Source organism: Ranitomeya variabilis, chromosome 2 (assembly GCF_051348905.1).
Source record: "Ranitomeya variabilis isolate aRanVar5 chromosome 2, aRanVar5.hap1, whole genome shotgun sequence".
In the NCBI taxonomy this organism is placed as follows: domain Eukaryota; kingdom Metazoa; phylum Chordata; class Amphibia; order Anura; family Dendrobatidae; genus Ranitomeya; species Ranitomeya variabilis.
Genome location: NC_135233.1, coordinates 196,658,719 through 196,686,195, shown reverse-complemented (window position 1 = coordinate 196,686,195; position 27,477 = coordinate 196,658,719). Strand labels below are relative to the sequence as shown.

The window sequence follows — 27,477 nt, the reverse complement described above, 5'->3', positions numbered from 1 at the left end:
GTATATACCTTTCTCGTTACGGGGTGCTCAAAGGTATCCCCCTTGTCCATATGTGTGCAATTCACACAACTAAGGCAAGGGAAACAACCGTTTTTACGTGAGCCTGTTAGGAACATTTGTCTACTCATCTTATTGGGACCTATGTCTGATTTTATCAAATAGTCCTTTATATTTTTGTTCCTTCTATATGAGTATAAAGGTGGCAGTCTCAACTCTTTTGTATCCGGCAAGCATTTCCCCAACATCCCCCAATGTTTAGTTATTACATTCGCCACCAATTTACTCTCTTCTCCATATGTGGTGACGAATGGAATCCGTCTTTTTGTATTCTTATCCTTCTCTCGTACATCCTTTTGTATAAGCTCAATTCTGCTTTTTTGTAATACCTTCTTTTTAGTCGATTCCAGCAATTTTTTAGGGTAACCCCTGTTCATAAATTTTTGTATCATTGAGTCTACTGCCACATCTAAGTTTTCTTCCTTTTTAACAATACGTCTTACTCTCAACATCTGACTTAACGGAATTGATCTCGTCATAGACCGTGGGTGTTGACTGTCAAATAATAGTAAATAGTTTTTATCTGTATTTTTTACAAAGATTGTAGTACTCAATTCTCCCTTGTCTAGACTGACAAGTACATCAAGAAACTGGATGCTCTCTCTAGACATGACCAATGTGAATTTGATGGTATCATTAATAGTATTCAGATACTCATGAAAGTTCTCCAATTCACTCTGTGACCCTGTCCATAGGAGGAAGACATCATCTATGTACCTCCACCACACCAAAACATGCCGGAAGTGGTGGGATACATAGATGAGGTCCTCCTCCAGGACTTCCATGACCAAATTTGCATACGCGGGGGCCATATTGGCCCCCATAGCAGTTCCACGTTTTTGCGTATAAAACGCATCACCAAACATAAAATAATTTTGTTTCAAAATAATTTCAAGGATCTTAAGTAAAAACGTTTTTCCTTCCAGTGTGCACTTTGACACATTTAACTTATTATCTACTGCTCTCAAACCCTGTTCGTGATCAATGGATGTATAAAGAGACACCACATCGAAGGATGCGAGTATCACATCTCCTTCTATATGTAGTGCCTCCAGTTTGTTCAAAAAGTCAGTCGTATCTCTGATGAATGATTTACACTGTCTAGCCATAGGGTTGAGGATTCTGTCAAGAAAGATGCCCATTTTATTGAAGATGGACCCCACCCCCGACACTATAGGTCGTCCTGGTGGGTTGACCAATGTTTTATGAATTTTCGGATTTATATAAAGCACCGGAGTGCGTGGATTATTTTCAAATAGATAGTCATGTAAATCCTGGTCTATCACACCACTCTCCAAAGCTTCTTTCAAACATTTTTTAATCGCCTTATTGATCTCAAACTTTGGGTCACCCCCTATTCTCTGGTACACACTGTCATCATTTAATTGCCTTAAAATCTCAGCAACATACATTTCCTTGTCCATGACGACGACTGCTCCCCCCTTATCGGCGGGTCAGCTCTGATAAGCCAAGGCGAGATGAGGCACAAGAAAGTCCGTGTGGCATATGTGTATATGTGTAATATCCGCCCAAACCTGTTCCTTGGAAATATGGCATTCTGTAATAGATTCATGAAAATATCAAATAAATATGCTATGGACATAATGCTATTAAATGTCAAGTTTTTGCAAGATGAAGTTAAAAAATTACAACAGAGTACAGGGGAGTTGGAAGAAAAAATACAGGAGCTTTTGAATAAAGATGATTGGACAGCATTTAAAGAGAAAGTGGAAAGAGATATTTGCAAGTTTCGGGGAGAATTGGAGGAAAATAAAAGAAAAAAATGGAGCAGAGATGTTGGGGATTATAAGACTGGTCGGATCTATACTTGGCAAATGGACAGTACAAAAATGTCATGGAAGAGCAGAGGTCCTGTGAGAACGGGAGGAATCAACACTGATAATAGTAGTTATAAATGTCTTAATGATGACTTTATTCCCCATAGATATGACCAAAACAACAGAAGAAGAAAAAGGCGGGGTGGCAGACGTCAGCACCGGAGGCAAAAAGAAGCCAGAGAAATCCAAAGGGCAATCCCAGAAAACAATAAATCTCAGGAAAAGAGAACAGACCTCATAGTGAACATTTCCAAAAAGGTACTAACGGACATGCAGATTTCAGTATTAAGCAAAGGGCTGAGTTTTAGCCCATGTGCACACATAGACTGGTTCGAGTTGCAACTTGATATTGAGCATTTTCTTAGACAGATCAAATTAAGGGAATGGTTTAGTGGTAAGGATGTGAGTACTAAGATGAGAATTAGTGAGTTCGATTTAAACTCTGTACAATTAAAGAAAAATAGCACGTTTGTTCCACCATCATATTCAGCAGTAATTGAGGCCTTTGAGGTGGCAGTGAAAACTGACATTGAACAAATAAAAAATAAGACAGTGAAAGAGTATGCATACCCAAACATATTGAAGGAGGAATATGAAGCACTGCAGGAACTTGCCCATGACGGCGACATTGTGGTGAAACCCGCCGATAAGGGGGGAGCAGTCGTCGTCATGGACAAGGAAATGTATGTTGCTGAGATTTTAAGGCAATTAAATGATGACAGTGTGTACCAGAGAATAGGGGGTGACCCAAAGTTTGAGATCAATAAGGCGATTAAAAAATGTTTGAAAGAAGCTTTGGAGAGTGGTGTGATAGACCAGGATTTACATGACTATCTATTTGAAAATAATCCACGCACTCCGGTGCTTTATATAAATCCGAAAATTCATAAAACATTGGTCAACCCACCAGGACGACCTATAGTGTCGGGGGTGGGGTCCATCTTCAATAAAATGGGCATCTTTCTTGACAGAATCCTCAACCCTATGGCTAGACAGTGTAAATCATTCATCAGAGATACGACTGACTTTTTGAACAAACTGGAGGCACTACATATAGAAGGAGATGTGATACTCGCATCCTTCGATGTGGTGTCTCTTTATACATCCATTGATCACGAACAGGGTTTGAGAGCAGTAGATAATAAGTTAAATGTGTCAAAGTGCACACTGGAAGGAAAAACGTTTTTACTTAAGATCCTTGAAATTATTTTGAAACAAAATTATTTTATGTTTGGTGATGCGTTTTATACGCAAAAACGTGGAACCGCTATGGGGGCCAATATGGCCCCCGCGTACGCAAATTTGGTCATGGAAGTCCTGGAGGAGGACCTCATCTATGTATCCCACCACTTCCGGCATGTTTTGGTGTGGTGGAGGTACATAGATGATGTCTTCCTCCTATGGACAGGGTCACAGAGTGAATTGGAGAACTTTCATGAGTATCTGAATACTATTAATGATACCATCAAATTCACATTGGTCATGTCTAGAGAGAGCATCCAGTTTCTTGATGTACTTGTCAGTCTAGACAAGGGAGAATTGAGTACTACAATCTTTGTAAAAAATACAGATAAAAACTATTTACTATTATTTGACAGTCAACACCCACGGTCTATGACGAGATCAATTCCGTTAAGTCAGATGTTGAGAGTAAGACGTATTGTTAAAAAGGAAGAAAACTTAGATGTGGCAGTAGACTCAATGATACAAAAATTTATGAACAGGGGTTACCCTAAAAAATTGCTGGAATCGACTAAAAAGAAGGTATTACAAAAAAGCAGAATTGAGCTTATACAAAAGGATGTACGAGAGAAGGATAAGAATACAAAAAGACGGATTCCATTCGTCACCACATATGGAGAAGAGAGTAAATTGGTGGCGAATGTGCACGCGCACGCGCGGCATCCCGCGGCCATTTTCCTGAAGCCGCGGCCAGCAGAGCGCCGCTTCTGCGCACGCGCGGCCAAAGGAAGATGGCCGCGCCCACCGATCACCAATGAAAACGAACAGCGCGCTCTTTTAAATCCCCTGGCAGAGGATTCGGGACCTTGGGCATGCGCACACCACTACGCCACCAACGGAAAACTACGCAAAATCTGGGGGAAGACAACACGCCCTTTTGACCAGACCAGCCTGATTGACAGGCGAAAACGGAGACTTTGCAAAGGTATTTCGGCAACTTAGGTGGGTAATAAACGCATAACAAACACACTAATGTAATGCCCACCTCTGCCCCTATTTAACGCTATTTTTATCCCATCTTCCAAAAACGTGGTGACAGGTTCCCTTTAAAGTCCTGCATATTTTCTTGAAAACTGGAGTGCTGCCTGCTTTTTCTGAATATATATATATATATATATATATATATATATATATATATATATATATATAAAGAAAAAACTTTTTGTTTCACCAGCGATCAGTCCAATGGTAGAGTAAAATATACCTTTTATTTATCCATTAAAAAGTTCCAGATTTCTTCAGTTACAATAGTGCATACATTCAATCCCTTATGGACGACATGTTTCGACACCACATGTGTCTTCCTCCAGGTCCCTATATATATATATATATATATATATATATATACACTCACTGGCCACTTTATTAGGTACACCTGTCCAACTTCTTGTTAACACTTAATTTCTAATCAGCCAATCACATGGCGGCAACTCAGTGCATTTAGGCATGTAGACATGGTCAAGACAATCTCCTGCAGTTCAAACCGAGCATCAGTATGGGGAAGAAAGGTGATTTGAGTGCCTTTGAACGTGGCATGGTTGTTGGTGCCAGAAGGGCTGGTCTGAGTATTTCAGAAACTGCTGATCTACTGGGATTTTCACGCACAACCATCCCTAGGGTTTACAGAGAATGGTCCGAAAAAGAAAAAAAATCCAGTGAGCGGCAGTTCTGTGGGCGGAAATGCCTTGTTGATGCCAGAGGTCAGAGGAGAATGGGCAGACTGGTTCGAGCTGATAGAAAGGCAACAGTGACTCAAATCGCCACCCGTTACAACCAAGGTAGGCCTAAGAGCATCTCTGAACGCACAGTGCGTCGAACTTTGAGGCAGATGGGCTACAGCAGCAGAAGACCACACCGGGTACCACTCCTTTCAGCTAAGAACAGGAAACTGAGGCTACAATTTGTACAAGCTCATCGAAATTGGACAGTAGAAGATTGGAAAAACGTTGCTTGGTCTGATGAGTCTCGATTTCTGCTGCGACATTCGGATGGTAGGGTCAGAATTTGGCATAAACAACATGAAAGCATGGATCCATCCTGCCTTGTATGGAGCATCTTTGGGATGTGCAGCCGACAAATCTGCGGCAACTGTGTGATGCCATCATGTCAATATGGACCAAAATCTCTGAGGAATGCTTCCAGCACCTTGTTGAATCTATGCCACGAAGAATTGAGGCAGTTCTGAAGGCAAAAGGGGGTCCAACCCGTTACTAGCATGGTGTACCTAATAAAGTGGCCGGTGAGTGTATATATATATATATACACATTTACATATACATTTTACAGTTGAGCTCAAAGATTACACACCCCGGAAAAATTTTTGCTTTCTTGGCCTTTTTTCAGAGAATATGAATAATAACACCAAACCTTTTTCTCCACTCATGGTTAGGGGTTGGGTGAAGCCATTTATTGTCAGACTACTGTATTTTCTCTTTTTAAATCATAATGACAACTCACAACATCCAAATGACCCTGATCAAAAGTTCCCATACGCTGGTGATTTTGGCCTGATAACATGCACAGAAGTTGACACAAATTGGTGTGAATGGCTACTAAAGGAAACATCCTCACTTGTGACCCGTTTGCTTGTAATCAGTGTGTGTGCATAAAAGCTGAGTGAGTTTCAGGGATCCAGACAGACTCTTGCATCTTTCATCCAGCCACTGATATTTCTGGACTGTGAGTCATTGAGAAAGCAAAAGAATTGTCAACGGATCTACAGGAAAAGGTAGTTGAACTGTATAAAACAGGAAAGGGATACAAAAAGATATTCAAGGAATTGATAATGCCAGTCAGCAGCGTTCAAACTGTGATTAACAAATGGAAAATGAAGGGCTCTGTAAAAACAAAACCACGGTCAGGTAGACCAACAAAAATGTCATCCACAACTGCCAGGAAAATTGATCGGGATTCAAAGAAAACCCCACAAATAACGTCAGCTGAAATACAGGACTCTGAAAACTAGCGGTGTGTCTGTTTCAAGATGCACAATAAAGAGGCACTTGAAGAAAAATGGGCTGCCTGGTCGAGTCATCAGAAGAAAGCCATTACTGCACAAATGCCACAAAGTATCTAGCCTACAATATGCAAAACAGCACAGAGACAAGCCTCAAAACTTCTGGAACAAGGTAATTTGGAGTGATGAGACCAAAATTTAACTTTTTGTCACAACCATAAATGTAACATTTGGAGAGAGGTCAACAAGGCCTATGATGAAAGGAATACCATTCCTACTGTAAAGCACGTAGGTGGATCGCTGATGTTTTGGGGATGTGTGAGCCACAAAGACACAAGAAACTTGATCAAAGTTGAAAGAAAGATGAATGCAGCACATTATCAGCAAATACTGGAGGCAAATTTGCAGTCATCAGCCCGGACGTTGCATATGGGACGTACATGAACGTTCCAACATGACAATGATCCAAAATACAAGGCTAAGTCGACCTGTCATTGGCTACAGCAGAGCAAAGTGAAGGTCCTGGAGTGGCCATCTCAGTCTCTTGACCTCAATATCATTGAGCCACTCTGGGGAGATCTCAAACGCTCAGTTCATGCTAGACAGCCCAGGAATTTACAGAAACTGGAGGCTTTTTGCCAAGAAGAGTGGGCAGCTTTACCATCTGAGAAAATAAAGAACCTCATCAACAACTACCACAAATGACTGCAAGCCAAGAAAGCAAAAGAATTCTGCCAGGGTATGTAAACTTTTGGGCACAACTGTATATGCACACACATAGAAAAACAAACAAAACAGTAAAACAAAAAGTCTGAAAAAGTCCATACATCAATAAAGTTAGGAAAAAAAATATTTTTTGTCGTAAAATGTATTTTCTATTGCATGAATGTTAAAAAAAAAAAACATTAGCCATCTACACAAATTGGAATAACCTGGAGAATTCACTCAACAGGTTGTTTAGCGTGAAAAATGAACAGTATAAAAATGAAAAACATTTTCATGCGAGCCCAACGTGTTACTGGAGGAGCGGGCGCAACACTTTCTCATCTCTGCTGCCACTGATAGGCAGGCTGACCACTGTATCCCTGTAGGAAGATGGTAAAGTGCGGAGCTTTCTACTGCAGGAACACAGTGCTCCTGCACCCAAGCTTTCTCCTGCAGTAACACGGTGCACTCCTGCGCCTGATCTTTCTCCTGCAGTAACACGGAGAGCTCCTGCACCCAATCTTTCTCCTGCAGTAACACGGTGTGCTCCTGCACCCAAGCTTTCTCCTGCAGTAACACGGTGCGCTCCTGCGCCTGATATTTCTCCTGCGCCCGAGCTTTCTCCTGTAACATGGTGTGCTCCTGCACCTGAGCTTTCTCCTGCAGTAACACGGTGGGCTCCTGCGCCCGACCTTCCTCCTGCGCCCAATCTTTCTCCTGCAACACGGTGTGCTCCTGCACCTGAGCTTTCTCCTGCAGTAACACGATGCGCTCCTGCGCCCAATCTTTCTCCTGCAACACGGTGTGCTCCTGCACCTGAGCTTTCTCCTGCAGTAACACGGAGTGCTCCTGCGCCCGAGCTTTCTCCTGCAGTTAACATGGTGTGCTCCTGCTCCCCAGCTTTCTCCTGCAGTAACAATGTGTGCTCCTGATACCGAGCTTTCTCCTGCAGTAACACGGTGTGCTCCTGCACCCAAGCTTTCTCCTGCAGTAACACGGTGCACTCCTGCACCTGATCTTTCTCCTGCAGTAACACGGAGAGCTCCTGCACCCAAGCTTTCTCCTGCAGTAACACGGTGTGCTCCTGCGCCCAAGCTTTCTCCTGCAGTAACACGGTGCGCTCCTGCACCTGATCTTTCTCCTGCGCCCGAGCTTTCTCCTGTAACAAGGTGTGCTCCTGCACCTGAGCTTTCTCCTGCAGCAACACGGTGGGCTCCTGCGCCCGACCTTCCTCCTGCGCCCAAGCTTTCTCCTGTAACACGGTGTGCTCCTGCACCTGAGCTTTCTCCTGTAGTAACACGGTGCACTCCTGCGCCCAATCTTTCTCCTGCAACACGGTGTGCTCCTGCACCTGACCTTTCTTCTGCAGTAACATGGTGTGCTCCTGCACCCGAGCTTTCTCCTGCAGTAACACGGAGTGCTCCTGCGCCGGAGCTTTCTCCTGCAGTAACATGGTGTGCTCCTGCTCCCCAGCTTTCTCCTACAGTAACACTGTGTGCTCCTGATACCGAGCTTTCTCCTGCAGTAACACGGTATGCTCCTGCACCCAAGCTTTCTCCTGCAGTAACACGGTGCACTCCTGCGCCTGATCTTTCTCCTGCAGTAACACGGAGAGCTCCTGCACCCAAGCCTTCTCCTGCAGTAACACGGTGTGCTCCTGAGCCCAAGCTTTCTCCTGCAGTAACACGGTGCGCTCCTGCGCCTGATCTTTCTCCTGCGCCCGAGCTTTCTCCTGTAACACGGCGTGCTCCTGCACCTGAGCTTTATCCTGCAGTAACACGGTGTGCTCCTGATACCGAGCCTTCTCCTGCAGTAACACGGTGCGCTCCTGCGCCCAATCTTTCTCCTGCAACACGGTGTGCTCCTGCGCCTGAGCTTTCTTCTGCAGTAACATGGTGTGCTCCTGCGCCCGAGCTTTCTCCTGCAGTAACACGGAGTGCTCCTGCACCCGAGCTTTCTCCTGCAGTAACATGGTGTGTTCCTGCTCCCCAGCTTTCTCCTGCAGTAACACGGTGTGCTCCCGATACCGAGCTTTCTGCTGCAGTAACACGGTGCTCCAGATACGGAGCTTTCCTTTCAGATTGTGGCTCTGTCAATTTACATGAAGAGAGGCAGAGCACATAAGTGAGCACTTGTGACCACATCAAGACTGCACCAAACTCCACCATTTTCAAGTCAAACTGTTTTCATTCACAATGAAGGCTCCATTTCTCACACCAAATGTATGATTTTTAGAGAGTACTAAATCCACTATTTGACCAAATAGTGTTCTTTTAGGTGGGTAATTACACCACACAACACGCTTCAGGAATCATGTGCAAGGTCGTTTTTATTTACTTTTTTAACATTGCAAAAAACACATGAAAGGCCTTTTCTGAATTCTTTCCATACATGAAATTCCCAGGCAAAATGTCTAAATGTTTTTGCCCATGGTTAACACGTGTTCAGAACTCTCAGCAGCGTGGAGCATACTATACGGTAGTACTTAGAGGTGTAGCTGTGAATTCAGCACAAATGGACGGTCTCTGCTGCCAGAAATTACTGTAAATGTAAGAGGGCGTTACCAGTGTGAGACATGTAGGAGGGCGGACTGTCAGTCATTACCAGAGGCAGATTCTCAGAGAGATCTATGTGCGGCCCGTAGATCTTAACAGCTCATTTACATTTTAAAAAAATGTGGCTTTCTCTGGAATATTTTAAAAAAATACAAATAAAAGCATACAGCAGCACTCGGAGCACTAATATGTATGCAAACATTGAATGTATGAAGTGTGAACTGCATTAGGGTCCGTGCACACGTTAAGGATTTGGTGCAGAAATTTCAGCATCTCTTGGCAGGAAAAACACAGGCAAAAACTCAACCCTATATTTTGTAGTGAGCATATGCAAAGGTCATTGTGTAGGGAGGAGGAGCAGGTGAGCTATGACATTGCCTATTTTGATTGGTGGATCCTGTGTTATCAGCAATCTGTCACTATGTTTTTGTATCAAAATGATATCAAGCAGGCCAGTAAGTGACACATCGTTGGAATCAGGGTCTCTGCTCCTTCATCATGCTGCTTTCAGATTACATAGCAAAACCTGCATTCTCTTAAACAATAGTTAAGATTATAGTCTTGATTCAATTCAACTGATAGATATACTTGTCACAATTCACGGGGAGGATATATTTCTCTTCCCCACTGCTTACACCAATTTGTCATGAACTGGGGTTGTTTGGTTGGCCCTGGTTCCTTTCTGAAGGGGATTTATCTATATCCCAGTTCCGGTTTGGAACTTGCAGCTCTCTGGTGTCCCCCCTTACCCTCAGGTCAGACAGGGTACTGCACCTAGGATAATTAGTCGCCAGAAAGGCTGCCTTACTTTGTACTGGCTAATGGGCACGCTGCAGCGAGGGCGATATAAGATATAACTACTCCCACTCAGGCGGGAAAAATAATTATCAACGCCGTCCGTCGCTACAAAGTCTCCTAAACGCACAGGACAAATCCGCTGCCACCTGTTCCGATCCTTAATTAATAATGGGTCCAGAGCAAACCCAAATTAGTAGCGTAATTTCATTTCAGAGGACGTGACAGTTCGTTATAGAGCAAGGAGAAACAAAACTAGTAATTTTATATATTTTTCTCCAAAAAAGGTAGGCAGTGTTTGCAAAAGTATAAAAAGGTAGTATCTTAAGTACAATAACAAATAAAATGGGATTAAAGTTGAAAACCACTTACAGTTCGTTCATATCATTTCATCTCATGGCTGACAATGTGCTGTGGGGGATGGGCACACATCTACATGAATCACACATCTGTCTCGCATCTAGACCCGGGACAAAAGACTAGTGAAGATTGATGTCTCACTCACTTATTTCCTTGCCCAGAACCAAGGCACTCCCCCTGTGGTGACCTCACTCAGAGGCTGAATACTCCCCTTTCTTAGAGTTAGGACAAGCCATTTCTATACATTACTCGCTGTATGAACCTCATAGAAGAAAGACACAAGGATCATCATGCTCACCACATCAGGGGGGTTCGTTTAACCCCTTCACCCCCGGAGCATTTTTCGTTTTTTCATTTTCGTTTTTCGCTCCCCTCCTTCCCAAAGCCATAACTTTACTTTCCAAAGCCATAACTTTTTTACTTTTTCGTCAATATGGCCATGTGAGGGCTTATTTTTTGCGGGACGAGATATACTTTTGAGCGATACCATTGGTTTTACCATGCCGTGTAACAGAAAATGGGAAAAAAATTCCAAGTGCGATGAAATTGCAAAAAAACTGCAACCTCACACTTGTTTTTTGTTTGGCTTTTTTGGTAGGTTCACTAAATGCTGAAACTGACCTGCCATTGTGATTCTCCAGGTCATTACGCGTTCATAGACATCAAACATGTATAGGTTCTCTTTTATCTAAGTGGTAAAAAAAAATTCCAAAGATAGCTAAAAAATAAAAATTGCACCATTTTCCAATACCCATAGCGTCTCCAATTTTCGTGATCTGGGGTCGGTTGAGAGCTTATTTTTTGCATGCCGAGCTGGCGTTTCTAATGATAACATTTTGGTGCAGATATATTCTTTTGATCGCCTGTTATTGCATTTTAATGCAATGTCGCGGTGACCAAAAAAACGTAATTTTGGTGTTTTGATTTTTTTCCCGCTACGCTGTTTAGCGATCAGGTTAATCCTTTGATTTTATTGATAGATCGGGCGATTCTGAACGCGGCAATACCAAACATGTGTGAGTTTGATTTTTTTTTTATTGTTTTATTTTGATTGGGGCGAAAGGGGGGTGATTTGAACTTTTATATATTTTTTTAAACACTTTTTTTTTAAAAATTTTGGCATGCTTCAATAGCCTCCATAGGAGGCTAGAAGCATGCACTACACGATCGGCTCTGCTACATAGAGGTGAAGCACAGATCACCTCTATGTAGCAGAAATGCAGGTGTACTTTGAACGCCGACCACAGGGTTGCACTCAAAGCAATCGGCCATCAACAACCATAGAGGTCTCAAGGAGACCTCTGGTAGTTATGGCAATGCACCGATGACCCCCGATCATGTGACGGGGGTCAGCGGTGCGAGCACTTCCGGCCGCGCGGCCGGGAGCGCTAGTTAAATGCCGCTGTCAGCGTTTGACAGCGGCATTTAACTAGTTAATGGGCGCGGGCGGATCGCGATTCCACTCGCGCTCATTGCGCGCACATGTCAGCTGTACAAAACAGCTGACATGTCGCGGCTTTGAGGTGGGCTCACCGCCGGAGCCCACCTCAAAGCAGGGGATCTGCCAGCTGACGTACTATTCCGTCCGAGGTCAGAAAGGGGTTAAGTATAAACACGGAGTAGATATATGACCCACTTATGGAGAAATCCATTTGTTGCATTTCGTGTGTTTTGATCCTAGCGATTTCAGTGAGTTAAAAGATTTCTCGGTGGACATTGGGAGTATGTAACCCTTATAACTCTAAGGCCGGTGTCACTGGCTTTCCCTCTCTGGCGGAGAAAATAGCGCGGGAGCCCACGCCAATTTTTTCTGGGATTTAACCCTTTCATTTAATAGCTAGAGCTTCAAAATTTTACACACATACACTTGTTACATTAGTAAAGAGGAATATGTAATAAAAAAAAGGGATATGAGATGGTTTACTGTATGTAATCATGTCTCATATCCTGTCGGGTTTAGGAAGGAGATAGCAAAAGCCAGCAATTGAATTACTGGCTTTTATGCTATCTTGCGCTGAAATATATATATATATATATATATATATATATATATATATATATATATATATATAGACTGTATATGTTTTTAGGAATATTTTAGCCGATGGATCCACGATTTGTCCATTTTACAAGCCTGCGCAGAAAAATCGCCGTACAGAAGCCATACGGATGACACACAGATTTTGTCCGTAAGAATCGCATCCTCGCATTGAATACGGAACAGTGTTTTGGGAAAATTACTGCGTATTACGGCAGTAAAATACAGACCGTATTTCCCTACGCTGAGTGTGACGCCGGCCTAACTCTGATCGGTGCCATCTAATATATAATTGCCTAGAATACTACTTCCTGCAATTTGTGCCAACTTCCGTGGCTTTGTCCGGAGCTAATGTCCGGAGATAATGTCCAGAGCTAATGTCCGGAGCTAATGTCCGGAGCTAATGTCCGGAGATAAGTGACGTCACCAGTGTCCTACACCCAGGCAGAGCACAGGGGCCCCAGGCAGCATATGGGGCCCCAGGCAGAGCACAGTGGCCCCAGGCAGAGCACAGGGGCCCCAGGCAGCATATGGGGCCCCAGGCAGAGCAGTGGTCCCAGGCAGAGCACAGGGGCCCCAGGCAGCCTATGGGCCCCAGGCAGAGCACAGTGGCCCCAGGCAGAGCACAGGGGCCCCAGGCAGCATATGGGGCCCCAAGCAGAGCACAGGGGCCCCAGGCAGCATATGGGGCCCCAGGCAGAGCACAGTGGCCCCAGGCAGAACATGGGGCCCCAGGCAGAGCACAGTGGCCCCAGGCAGAGCACAGGGGCCCCAGGCAGAACATGGGGCCCCAGGCAGAGCACAGGGGCCCCAGGCAGAGCACAGTGGCCCCAGGCAGAGCACAGGGGCCCCAGGCAGAACATGGGGCCCCAGGCAGAGCACAGGGGCCCCAGGCAGCATATGGGGCCCCAGGCAGAGCACAGGGGCCCCAGGCAGCATATGGGGCCCCAGGCAAAGCACAGGGGCCCCAGGCAGCATATGGGGCCCCAGGCAGAGCACAGTGGTCCCAGGCAGAGCACAGGGGCCCCAGGCAGAGCACAGTGGCCCCAGGCAGAGCACAGGGGCCCCAGGCAGAGCACAGGGGCCCCAGGCAGCATATGGGGCCCCAGGCAGAGCACAGTGGTCCCAGGTAGAGCACAGGGGCCCCAGGCAGCCTATGGGGCCCCAGGCAGAGCACAGGGGCCCCAGGCAGCATATGGGGCCCCAGGCAGAGCACAGTGGCCCCAGGCAGAGCACAGGGGCCCCAGGCAGAGCACAGGGGCCCCAGGCAGAGCACAGGGGCCCCAGGCAGCATATGGGGCCCCAGGCAGAGCACAGCGATATTTTGGACCACTGTGCGGTGTTTCAGACCCCCTGTGTGATGTCTGGGGCCCTGTTCTTAAGTATATTAAAGATTAAAGTAACGTATATTAAAGTATATTATAGATCAAATTTGACACGTTTATGAGCACCATTGAGTGATATACTCAAGAATGACATAATTTTTCAACATTTTATGGTTTCAAACTGTAAACACTCAGAGTTTTTTTTACTTCAACCAGAAAACCTTAACGGTTCATAAAAAACTTGACTGTTCAGGATATGATAAAAGTCATAGTATTCTGAATCTTTAACTTATATAGATACCTTTACATGGGGTGATTATTGGTTCCAGAGAGGCTTTCGGCCGATAATCGTACACATGGCTGGTGACAGGACAATACAATATAAACGTTCAAAGGTAAACACTGATAACATTAAAATCTAATATATAATTGCCTAGAATACTACTTCCGGCAATTTGTGCCAACTTCCGTGGCTTTGTCCGGAGATAATGTCCGGAGATAAGTGACGTCACCAGCGTCCTACACCCACTCAGGGTGGACAAAGATATATGCCTTCGTGGTGCGCGGCACTTTTCTGATTGGTTGCCGCCTGCCGCGAGCGACCAATCAGAAATGTGCCGTACTGTCAAGAATTGTCAAGAGCTGGTGAGTGCAGCCATTTTTTGTTCTTTCTTACTATTATTTATTAATTGTATTATTCTTACATTTGAATAAATAAAGTATATATGGATTCTAGACTCCCGATTCTTTAGAATCGGGCTGCCATCTAGTTATACATAACTTCTCAAGAACAATAGAGTCCCATGCGGTTTGAAAGTTGCTGTACCAGTTATAGCTGGTATCAGGCGGGAGTGGGGATGAGGGGTTTTGACACAACACTGGCTTTCCCAGCACCAAGCCATAAAAATTCATCAGTGAATGTTGCTGGCACGCTAGCCTCACATTACGGCTATATAGCAGGGAAGAGGGAGAAAGAGTGGCTTAGAATTCCAGCCTTATGCTGGCAGGCAGAGGAAACTGCAGCAGAGAGCTCTGTATGTGTAATTGAACTCGGAACTTATTCCTATTTCCTGACAATCCCTATTGTCAATATATTACTTGTGTTAAGTGATATACTTTCCTCTTTGTTACAATTTCCATTTGTTTTGTTTGCAGAAAATCCCAATATACTTTAGTATTGCAAGTTATTTCAGAGCGTACCCTTAATGTATTTCACTGCCCTCCATTGTCATTGTAATCCTGCCTGTAATGATAATGAGAATTTGGAAAATGTTAAATATCCCTAATGGCCTGTGGAAAATTTCTATTTAAGTTTTTTTTTTTTTAATACAGAATGTGATCTGAGAAAGAAAAAAAAGCCCAAATCAATGACGATAGATTCCCTCAAACTTAAAAAAAAAGAGTCTTTAACACCTTTTGTCGTACATTGGTACATTGAAGGACAGTCACATTTGGAAGGTGTAAAAAATATACTGAATAGATGGTTTTCACCTTCTTCAGTTTATTGCTTACATTTCCAACTGATAACAATTTTTTATTAATAAGTGACCGTTATAAGAACTTATTCTGTTTCTCAAAAAAAGAACAATTCATCAATTTATTTGACTTGAAAATAACAGTAAATTAAGAGTCATTTTTCCACCACATAAGGACAATGTTAATTCCCCGACAGTGGAATGTTTTCATGCAGATACTGGAGAGCCAAGTCTGCCCACTTCATCTCCTGCTCCTTCACAGACTCCATCACTCCACCATTATCCTGCTCAGGCTCCGGAAGCTCGTTCTGTAAGGAGAGAAAAGCACAGATGACAGTGTATGTCTCATCTGTAAGGGGAGGAAAGCACAGATGATGGTGTATGTCTCATCTGTAAGGGGAGGAAAGCACAGATGACAGTGTATGTCTCATCTATAAGGAGAGTAAAGCAGAGATGACAGTGTATGTCTCATCTGTAAGGGGAGGAAAGCACAGATGACGGCGTATGTCTTATCTATAAGGAGAGTAAAGCAGAGATGACAGTGTATGTCTCATCTATAAGGAGAGTAAAGCAGAGATGACAGTGTATGTCTCATCTATAAGGAGAGTAAAGCAGAGATGACGGTGTATGTCTCATCTATAAGGAGAGTAAAGCACAGATGACGGCGTATGTCTCATCTATAAGGAGAGTAAAGCACAGATGATGGCGTATGTCTCATCTATAAGGAGAGTAAAGCACAGATGACAGTGTATGCCTCATCTATAAGGAGAGTAAAGCACAGATGACGGCGTATGTCTCATCTATAAGGAGAGTAAAGCACAGATGACGGTGTATGTCTCATCTATAAGGAGAGTAAAGCACAGATGATGGCGTATGTCTCATCTATAAGGAGAGTAAAGCACAGATGACGGCGTATGTCTCATCTATAAGGAGAGTAAAGCACAGATGACGGCGTATGTCTCATCTATAAGGAGAGTAAAGCACAGATGACGGCTTATGTCTCATCTGTAAGGAGTAAATCAGAGATGACGGTGTATGTCTCATCTATAAGGAGAGTAAAGCACAGATGATGGCGTATGTCTCATCTATAAGGAGAGTAAAGCACAGATGACGGCGTATGTCTCATCTATAAGGAGAGTAAAGCACAGATGACGGCATATGTCTCATCTATAAGGAGAGTAAAGCACAGATGACGGCTTATGTCTCATCTCTAAGGAGTAAATCAGAGATGACGGTGTATGTCTCATCTATAAGGAGAGTAAAGCACAGATGATGGCGTATGTCTCAGCTATAAGGAGAGTAAAGCACAGATGACAGTGTATGCCTCATCTATAAGGAGAGTAAAGCACAGATGACGGCGTATGTCTCATCTATAAGGAGAGTAAAGCACAGATGACGGTGTATGTCTCATCTATAAGGAGAGTAAAGCACAGATGATGGCGTATGTCTCATCTATAAGGAGAGTAAAGCACAGATGACGGCGTATGTCTCATCTATAAGGAGAGTAAAGCACAGATGACGGCGTATGTCTCATCTATAAGGAGTAAAGCACAGATAACTGTGTATGTCTCATCTATAAGGAGAGTAAAGCACAGATGACGGTGTATGTCTCATCTATAAGGAGAGTAAAGCAGAGATGGCTGTGTATGTCTCATCTATAAGGAGAATAAAGCACAGATGACTGTGTATTTCTCACCTTCAGACTTTTTCCCCCCATTTCAAAAAAAATATTCAGTGTAGTACAGCAGGTTTAATATCAGGGATTGACATCTTAAAAGGAATCTGTCACCAGTTATTTTGATACCCAATCTGAGAGCCGCATGTTTTACAGATAGAGACCCTGATTGCAGTGACGTGTCACTTACTGGGCTGCTTGCTGCAGTTTTGATAAAATCAGTTTTCTCTGCTGCAGATCTACTGGTTCTCTAAATGCCAAGTTCTGTATAACCCCACCCACACCTTTCATTGGCTGCTTTCAGACTATGCACAGTGTAAACAGAAAGCTGTCAATCAGTGGTGTGGGCAGGGGTTATACAGCGCTCATGAATATGGAGGATGACTTCTAGACATAACTCCTGCTGATAAAGCAGTGTTATATCAAAATTACAGCAAGAAGCCAAGAAATTGACACATGGCTGGAATCAAGCTCTCTACAACCTGCTGATAGATTCCCTTTAAGGCTTGTTCACAATGGCCGAACCACAGCTACATAGAAGCCGACCGGCAGCTGTTTAATAGTCTTTGCACAAATGGTGGCGCAGTTCTGGACGACTGTTAATAGACTGTCCTGTATAAACAGGGTGGTTGTGAATAATGTGAATCATTTCACCCGAAGAGCCAGCGTTTGGCTTTAGCCACGTGATAGTGTAGCGGCTTACATTGCCGATAAAGGGAACATGAGCGTTCCTGGGAACATTTGCTCATAATTGGTCAGAGCCTCTGGGGCACTCACTTATCAGGTAAGCCGGTTCCTAGACCGCTACACTCTTCCTATACTCCAATGGATGGGGGGTGACCACGTGACCATCCCCACTGCAACCTATACGAGTAAAGACCCAAGGTAAACACAGCTTTCTGCCAATAGAGGGCGCCACATGATCGCTAGCTGAAGGCTTGTCCTACCAGTGGAATGGTTACATCCTCATAGGGTAATTTATCTTCTTTCCAAGCATCGTCAACCAAATCTAAAATGCGCCCATCTCTCTGGATTTCGCTGTCCATTGGAAAGCTAAAAAAACAAAACAAGAAAAAACAAATCCTGTATAAATGATACAACTCAACAGTCGCCGCATCCTTAGAAAACGAGCACAGACAAGTCTGCAGCTTCTGAAATCTTAAACTCAATACAATTTATTTTAGCACAAAATCCCTCCATCCGCTGACCGCCCGCCACACATCACTCACCATTGTCACTCACTATTGTTATTATTATTGTTATTATTGGTGCGCGACCAATCACTGAAGCGGTGTTTAAATCCTGAGCCAATATCGTGTGGTTTAAATCCCGCGTCAATTCGCGGCTGGACTGTGTCTGTCGCTGATTGGTCGCAGGATGTCGGGGGTTCGGGGTGCAGGACATAGCACAGCCACACAGTACATAGCACAGCCACGCAGTACATAGCACAGCCACGCAGTACATAGCACAGCCACGCAGTACATAGCACAGCCACGCAGTACATAGCACAGCCACGCAGTACATAGCACAGCCACGCAGTACATAGCACAGCCACGCAGTACATAGCACAGCCACGCAGTATATAGCACAGCCACGCAGTATATAGCACAGCCACATAGTATATAGTATATAGCACAGCCACGTAGTATATAGCAGCCACGTAGTATATAGCAGCCACGTAGTATATAGCAGCCACGTAGTATATAGCAGCCACGTAGTATATAACACAGCCACGTAGTATGTAGTATATAGCACAGCCACGTAGTATAGAGCAGCCACGTAGTATATACACAGCCACTTAGTATGTAGTATATAGCACAGCCACGTAGTATATAGCAGCCACATAGTATGTAGTATATAGCACAGCCACGTAGTATATAGCAGCCACATAGTATGTAGTATATAGCACAGCCACGTAGTATATAGCAGCCACATAGTATGTAGTATATAGCACAGCCACGCAGTATATAGCACAGCCACGCAGTATATAGCACAGCCACGCAGTATATAGCACAGCCACGCAGTATATAGCACAGCCACGCAGTATATAGCACAGCCACATAGTATATAGTATATAGCAGCCACGTAGTATATAGCAGCCACGTAGTATATAGCAGCCACGTAGTATATAGCAGCCACGTAGTATATAGCAGCCACGTAGTATATAACACAGCCACGTAGTATGTAGTATATAGCACAGCCACGTAGTATAGAGCAGCCACGTAGTATATACACAGCCACTTAGTATGTAGTATATAGCACAGCCACGTAGTATATAGCAGCCACATAGTATGTAGTATATAGCACAGCCACGTAGTATATAGCAGCCACATAGTATGTAGTATATAGCACAGCCATGTAGTATATAGCAGCCACATAGTATGTAGTATATAGCACAGCCACGTAGTATATAGCAGCCACATAGTATGTAGTATATAGCACAGCCACGTAGTATATAGCAGCCACATAGTATGTAGTATATAGCACAGCCACGTAGTATATAGCAGCCACATAGTATGTAGTATATAGCAGCCACATAGTATGTAGTATATAACACAGCCCACGCAGTAAATAACACAGCCCACGCAGTAAATAACACAGCCCACGCAGTAAATAACACAGCCCACGCAGTAAATAACACAGCCCACGCAGTAAATAACACAGCCCACGCAGTAAATAACACAGCCCACGCAGTAAATAACACAGCCCACGCAGTAAATAACACAGCCCACGCAGTAAATAACACAGCCCACGCAGTAAATAACACAGCCCACGCAGTAAATAACACAGCCCACGCAGTAAATAACACAGCCCACGCAGTAAATAACACAGCCCACGCAGTAAATAACACAGCCCACGCAGTAAATAACACAGCCCACGCAGTAAATAACACAGCCCACGCAGTAAATAACACAGCCCACGCAGTAAATAACACAGCCCACGCAGTAAATAACACAGCCCACGCAGTAAATAACACAGCCCACGCAGTAAATAACACAGCCCACGCAGTAAATAACACAGCCCACGCAGTAAATAACACAGCCCACGCAGTAAATAACACAGCCCACGCAGTAAATAACACAGCCCACGCAGTAAATAACACAGCCCACGCAGTAAATAACACAGCCCACGCAGTAAATAACACAGCCCACGCAGTAAATAACACAGCCCACGCAGTAAATAACACAGCCCACGCAGTAAATAACACAGCCCACGTAGTATACAGCAGTGTGGGCTCCATATCTCTGTTAAAAAAAAAATTAAAATAAAAAGTTATATACTCACCCTCCGGCGTCCACCGAAGCTGTCCTGATGCGTGCGAGGCTGCCGCCAGCTTCCGTTCCCAGTGATGCATTGCGAAATTACCCAGATGACTTAGCGGTCTCGCATCAGTGGACGACGGAAGGTGAGAATAGACCATTTTTTTTTTTACTATTTTTAACATTATATCTTTTTACTATTGATGCTGCATAGGCAGCATCAATAGTAAAAAGTTGGGCACACGGTGTTACCGTAATAGCAGCGTTAACGGAGTGCTAAAACGCTATGTGGGCGGCAGGCGCTGACTGGGGGGGGGGGGGGGTTTATGGAGGGGGCACTGACTGCAGGGGAGTAGGGAGCGGCCATTTCGTGGCTGGATTGTGCCCGTCGCTGATTGGTGGCTTTCAGTCATAGAGAGGATGGTGCGGCTTTCAGTCATAGAGATGAGGCCGACGCGGCTTTCAGTCAGAGAGATGAGGCCGGAGCGGCTTTCAGTCAGAGAGATGAGGCCGGAGCGGCTTTCAGTCAGAGAGATGAGGCCGGAGCGGCTTTCAGTCAGAGAGATGAGGCCGGAGCGGCTTTCAGTCAGAGAGATGAGGCCGGAGCGGCTTTCAGTCAGAGAGATGAGGCCGGAGCGGCTTTCAGTCAGAGAGATGAGGCCGGAGCGGCTTTCAGTCAGAGAGATGAGGCCGGAGCGGCTTTCAGTCAGAGAGATGAGGCCGGAGCGGCTTTCAGTCAGAGAGATGAGGCCGGAGCGGCTTTCAGTCAGAGAGATGAGGCCGGAGCGGCTTTCAGTCAGAGAGATGAGGCCGGAGCGGCTTTCAGTCAGAGATGAGGCCGGAGCGGCTTTCAGTCACAGATGAGGCCGGAGCGGTTTTCAGTCATAGAGATGAGGCCGGAGCGGCTTTCAGTCACAGATGAGGCCGGAGCGGTTTTCAGTCATAGAGATGAGGCCGGTGCGGCTTTCAGTCAGAGATGAGGCTTTCGGTCAATGATGAACACTGAGGACAGTGATTGGTTACAGCAGTGACATGTGGTATACTGGCCGTGACATTTGCGCTAAAGGGGTTAAAGTGGTCCTCCTTAGGGTAGGCCATCAGTAAAGTGCTTAGTACAGGTGGGTGTGAACACAGCCTTACGTACAGACACAGCACTCAACAATGCGCTAAATGTGGAAAACTAAGGAAATGTAAGGTGGCGGCTGTGTGGAGAGCGGTGACGGTGTACACAGGTGACGACACACACCGACATCGGCCAGAACGTCCATACAGTGGATGAAGCGTCAGCAGCGGCCGGGACACGGGAATAGAACGGCCACACGTTTCCAGGAGGAATAACAGAGGGGTGACCCTCACACTGACCGGACACCCCATAGTGGGGGGATGGGGTCTCTGCCTCTATTAACCCCTTACCTACATCATGCCATGTACAGAAATGCCGGGTGTCCCTGACTGACGGGGGCGCACGCGGAGTCGCGTCTCTTCCGGCAGATGATGACTGATTTAATCATCCATCATCTGCCTCTGACAGGTGCAGCTGTTACCCTGTGGAATGCCGCATTACCACTATGCTGCACGGTGTGCGCGGTTCTGTGATCACTGGTCGCCGACATAGCCGGGGGTTACGCTCGTTACATGCCGCGACCGCTAATGACTGCCGCCTGACCTCTAGGGGTTAAGCGCCCAGGATCGTGTCAGCAGGACGCCGCCATGCACTACACAGCCCGGCCAGCAGAGGGCACACTCCCGCCAGCCCGGGGCGACTGCACGCGGCTCAGTGCGGCCAGCGGCTAATATACATAGGGTGATGGTGGATACAGGTCACGTGGGATGCAGCACTCACCATGTGCGGGAGGTCCCGCCTCGGCGCCTCACGTGTGCCCCGTTATACCGCGCGTAACAGGCAAAAAGCAAGCGCTCTTGAATACCGCGTGACTGGCGTCAGCGTCATATGACGCCGTTCTGTGTCACGTGACAGGTCGTGTGTGTTTACTATGACCTCATCCGCCATTTACAATTCGAGCCTCCCCCTGCACAGTACGTGGGCGGTGCTGAAGCCGCTGGTTATTCTCGGAATGTACCACTGAGCATCGGAAGAGGAGGGGTGTAGTGGACATAATAACCCCTGGTATATTTCTAGCCTGTGATGTGCAGGTGCCAGGAATTCACAGCAGCTAATTGGAATGCGGTTTCATTTGTAGATGGCAGTCTGGTGACAAGAGCCCCAGTGCGCATGTCTCCTATCCCCTCCACGTTGTGTGCATGTTCCCTTAAAGGGGTTGTCCAGCGGAAACCAGCTATCACGTCTCCACACGGGCCATAATGTGTTGCTCGGGGGCGGGTAGTGCATATGTGCGACAATCGTGTGTACAATCATTCCCTATGAGGCTGCTGAGGAATGGAGCAGAGATCCGGCTGCGCCATTTTGTAGTTGAAATAAAGGTTTCCTCATTGTGCTGATGGGTGCGGTTCTCAGCAGGGTGGACTCTCTCTATGACCGGCCCCCGAGGACAGGGAGTGGCGACCCCTGTAATGCCTGTCATAAGAGTGTGATCGGCAGTGTAGCTGACACCAGGCCTGTGTCGCATACCCCGACGCGCGTTTCCTGACCAGACCTCCAGTCTACTCCATGCCTGTGTGAATCCGGCCTAGGGCTACACTCACATCCATTATACAAGTCTCAGCCTAGCACAGTGTTTTGTACACAGACCCAGGGAGTTTCATTCACCCTTATATACACATCAGTTGTAAAAACTGGTCCATGTTCACATGTTTTGGCAGCGGTTTATTTTCCTCCAAATTTTCAGCAGTGTTTCACAGTACCAGCAAAAAAAACTCTGCAAACACTCAACAAAACCTGCTTTTTTGACGTTGCTTCTTTACTTCCAAGAGAACAGGTTTTGCCTGTGGGAAAAAAACGCATCAAAAATGTTAGGATTCAACATTCTACAGAGCTGAAGCAGAGATGCTCACCTGCCTAGGCCTCCAAACAAATGCACAGGATGCTGTGGACCCATGTGGCTAAGATGGCGGCAACACAGGTGCAGAAATGCCGATGAGGCAGCCACTCACAGCCTACCAAATTAATGGAGGGGGTGGCTGCCTGGCATATGACTGCACATAAGAGACTTGTCTGTGGCGCTGTTCACACATTGGGAATGCACAGCATCCAGGTTACCAGCCTATTAGTGACGCCCGTCTATTAGCTCAGGCGGGCTGCCCAGCGCTATCCAAATGCACTCCCAAAAAAGTGCGAAAAACACATGAAAAAAAATATGTGTGAGGTCTTTATAAACTAATACCTCACATATTTTTTTATGTGTTTTTTGCACTTTTTCGGGGAGCAGTTGGGCCCATTCTGTCTTGTAAACTGTGGCGTCTGTTCACATGGGATTCATCTTACTAGCGCTGGGCAGCCCGCCTGAGCTAATAGAAGGCGTCACTAATAGGCTGGTAACCTGGATGCTGTGCATTCCCAATGTGTGAACAGTGCCACAGACAAGTCTCTTATGTGCAGTCATATGCCAGGCAGCCACCCCCTCCATTAGTTTGGTAGGCTGTGAGTGGCTGCCTCATCGGCATTTCTGCACCTGTGTTGCCGCCATCTTAACCACATGGGTCCACTGCATCCTGAAAGTGCATTTGTTTGGAGGCCTAGGCAGGTAAGCATCTCTGCCTTTTTGCTGTTTTTTCTGAATTTTTGGAGGATCTCTGAATCCTCTTTTTGTGCTATTGCTGTTTACCATTCTACAGAGCTGGCCTAAAAATTGCCCATTACTTAAAAACCCCTTTAAAGGGCTATTTCCATCTTTGCCTTTAATTCCTGAAACTGGAATAATACGTTTTAGGTGCCGATCACCCGGGACGAGGAGCTTCATAGACGCTGTAAGCTGCGTTGTGCCTACAATTAGGAGTGATCCCTGTAGTGTAGCGACCCGTGCTGCACTCTAACCCCCATAGAAATGAATGGGGCTCTCTGCAGTTCCTCTCACTGCGCTGCTCTCTTTCCTCTGCTGTTTCTGCAGCTCCCATTAGTCTCCAGTAATTTCCATGGAAGTTCTGGAAACCACGTAGTGTGGGAAGAAGTTATTCCAGTCTCGGCCATGAAAGGAGGCACCCATCATTCCCATAATCACCCTTTAAATCAATTACCGTGATGAGTATTTGATGCTGCAGGTTATTTTGCTTCATTTCTGCACCTTTTCTGTATATTTGGTTACTTGCTTCTTTTTCCATTTATTTTATTTATTTTTTTTAGTTCATTTACTTTGTGTTTTTATCACATTTTTGTCTCTTTTTTGGGGGTCCTGTTTTAAATAAAGCTTGTTTTTGGAAACTTCCTATCATTTGGCTTTGTTAAGACTATTGCTACAATAATAAATGCGTTCTTATAACACACGTGCAGATCTTAGATGCACATTTTCTACCTTGGAAAAATCCACACAAAAACACATTTACGGCAAGAAAAACTGACATGTTGCAGAATTCAAAATTAGACCACAGATCAGATTCTGCAGCATTATAAAAAAAAAAGCACAGTAGGCGTAAGGTTTATATAAATCCCATACATTTTTATGCAATTTTTTGCACATTATATTATGTAGCAGATAAAATGCACCAAAAACTCATCATGGGAACTTACCCTTCCACTTTCTCCATTCTGTCAGTCCGTGAAAACCGGACTGCACTCAGATGTCATCGAGTGCAGTCCGATGATTATCACTGATCCGTAGATTTGCATTGTGGATCTTGATCTGACACTTGGATCAAAATCGTCCGCCTCTGACTTTTTCCTCGGACTTCTCTGCCCATAGAATATCATGGGTAACACCCTCGGATCCTTCAGACGGAACCTGAAACCCCATCTCTTCAGGAAAGCCTACAGTCTGCAATAACCATTCTGCCGCCTTGCCATCGCCAGAGCCGCCGCCTCGCCCCCTACCTTCTGCCTCTTCCCCACTATCCCATAGAATGTAAGTCCGCAAGGACAGGGTCCTCTCCCCTCTGTACCAGTCTGTCACTGTAAACTTGTTTACTGTAAACAATATCTATAACTCTGTATGTAATCCCTTCTCATGTACAGCACCATGGAATTAATGGTGCTATATAAATGAATAATAATAATGGGTACAAGTGCTACTTGTGAAAACCACGGATATCACTTGTCCGATATAATCGATTGTGTATGAGCCCTTACATCCAGTGTCCATGATGAGCTTTTGGTGCGTGATGTTACTGATTTTCTGCACCTATTGTATAAATTAGGTTACTTTGCGTTTTTTGTTGTTTTTTTTTACATGCGTTTTTATAATTTTTTTTTTTTGCACTACTATTTTTTGTCTTTTTGTTTGTCATGTTTTAAATTAAGCTGCTTTGTTTTCGATGCTTTCTGGTCTCATTCATACAGTCGTGTAGATTTTTCCGCAGCAGAAACAACAAAACGCATGTGGAAGAGTGTAGTATGTAAAGAACACAGGAGAGTATAATGCTGCCGCAGCGCAGTATCGTGCGTCCTATACCAGGGGGTCCAGGAGAGGGAAGATAGGTTGCATTCACGGCGGCACAAAACTTCAGTGCGGCAGCGAAGGCGCCACTAGGTGGCGAGCGAGTGGTCAGGCAAGCCAGGTCAGGAACGGACAAGAAACGCAGTACCAGGGGAAACAGCAATACACGTAGTCAGATACAAGCCAAAGCAGTCAGAGACTTAAGACAGAGAAACAGTTCAGAGGAAAAGTCGGGTCAGATACCAAGGTCACAGCACGGGGAGCACAAAGCAAGACGAACGGGGAAGCAGGAATGGGAAGGCAAGGGAACTGAGTAAACGGGCAGAGGACACATCGGGGTGTAATGGGGTCAGTCGCTCAAGCCAGGGGCAAGAACTATAACTAACGTTGCCTGCAGGCAGCCGTGAACTGAAATAGCAAAACAGATCCCAAAAGGAGGCAAAGAAGGTTAACCCCCGCATGACCAGACCGGGGAGAGAATGGCAAGAAACAAACCCCGGCCTGGATCATGACAAGAGTCTCTCCTTCATGCTGAATGTAATTATAGATGTGGCAAAATATGAATGATCCTGTATTTTATGGAGCAGCAGTACAGGTAAATCTTAGACCCTTCTCTGGGTGGTTTGGATGCTGCTGTTTCTGTGTAGTATGTAGTAAGAGACTCAGATTAACCCTTCATCAGCAGTTGTGTCCTCCAATTAGCAGATTTACGAACAGCTGTGTCCTCTGGTTTGCAGAACACAGGACATCTTATTACAGTACATGTAAAATCAATAGCAACATTAAAAGTCAAGTAAGGTTCAGACACCTGGTTGAAGAAGAGGAACATTTTCTCCTGATTTGTATCTGACTGATTCACTACTCATTACAATGCATTTGTGAACTGATTCATCATGTTTGTGAATCATCTTAGGAGAATGTATGACAAAAATAGGTTAAAGGGAGTGTGGAGACATTGCATTGTACCTTAATTACCAGATGACTATTTTTAGCAAACCAAGAAGAATAGGCTGTTATCTGTAGATATTTACTTTTGTGTTGGTTAAGAAAACAGACTTTTGCTTGTGTAAAGGTACCTTCACACTAAACGATATCGCTAGCAATCCGTGACGTTGCAGCGTCCTGGATAGCGATATCGTTGAGTTTGACAGGCAGCAGCGATCAGGATCCTGCTGTGATATCGCTGGTCGTTGGTTAAAGTTCAGAACTTTATTTGGTCGTTGTGTTTGACAGCAAAAGCAACGATACCAGCAATGTTTTACAATGGTAACCAGGGTAAATATCGGGTTACTAAGCGCAGGGCCGCGCTTAGTAACCCGATGTTTACCCTGGTTACCAGTGTAAAATGTAAAAAAACAAACAGTACATACTCACCTTCGCGTCCCCCGGCGTCTGCTTCCTGTGCCACTGACTGAGCGCCGGCCGTAAAGTGAAAGCGCAGCACAGCGGTGACGTCACCGCTCTGCTGCTAGGGCCGGCACTCAGTCAGTGCAGGAAGCGGACGCCGGGGGACGCGAAGGTGAGTATGTAGTGTTTGTTTTTTTACATTTTACACTGGTAACCAGGGTAAACATCGGGTTACTAAGCGCGGCCCTGCGCTTAGCAACCCGATGTTTACCCTGGTTACCCGGGGACCTCGGCATAGTTGGTCGCTGGAGAGCTGTCTGTGTGACAGCTCTCCAGCGACCAAAC

General features: G+C 45.3%; 1 protein-coding gene across 2 annotated transcripts; it reads right to left on the bottom strand.

Annotated features, from left to right (window-relative positions):
- Nucleotides 1–15,454: 15,454 nt before the first annotated feature.
- Nucleotides 15,455–22,271, bottom strand: ANAPC13 (anaphase promoting complex subunit 13). 2 transcript variants are annotated; one of them, XM_077283410.1, is made up of 3 exons: nucleotides 22,125–22,271; nucleotides 17,969–18,074; nucleotides 15,455–15,654 (listed from the first exon to the last, which is right to left on the bottom strand). In XM_077283410.1, exons 2-3 carry the CDS (start codon nucleotides 18,065–18,067, stop codon nucleotides 15,529–15,531), a joined length of 225 nt encoding a protein of 74 aa, XP_077139525.1. In that variant the 5' UTR covers nucleotides 18,068–18,074; nucleotides 22,125–22,271; the 3' UTR covers nucleotides 15,455–15,528. The 2 variants fall into 2 exon arrangements, with proteins under 2 accessions (XP_077139525.1, XP_077139526.1); XM_077283411.1 differs by lacking the exon at nucleotides 22,125–22,271 and adding an exon at nucleotides 21,948–22,092.
- Nucleotides 22,272–27,477: the final 5,206 nt, after the last annotated feature.

What these genes read in the sequence shown, in the direction of transcription:
- ANAPC13 (XM_077283410.1), bottom strand. Translation starts at nt 18,067, where the DNA reads ATGGACAGCGAAATCCAGAGAGATGGGCGCATTTTAGATTTGGTTGAC. An exon ending in AGGATGTAACCATTCCACTG is followed by an intron (nt 15,655 to 17,968) that starts GTAGGACAAGCC and finishes CTCTCCTTACAG; the next exon opens with AACGAGCTTCCGGAGCCTGA.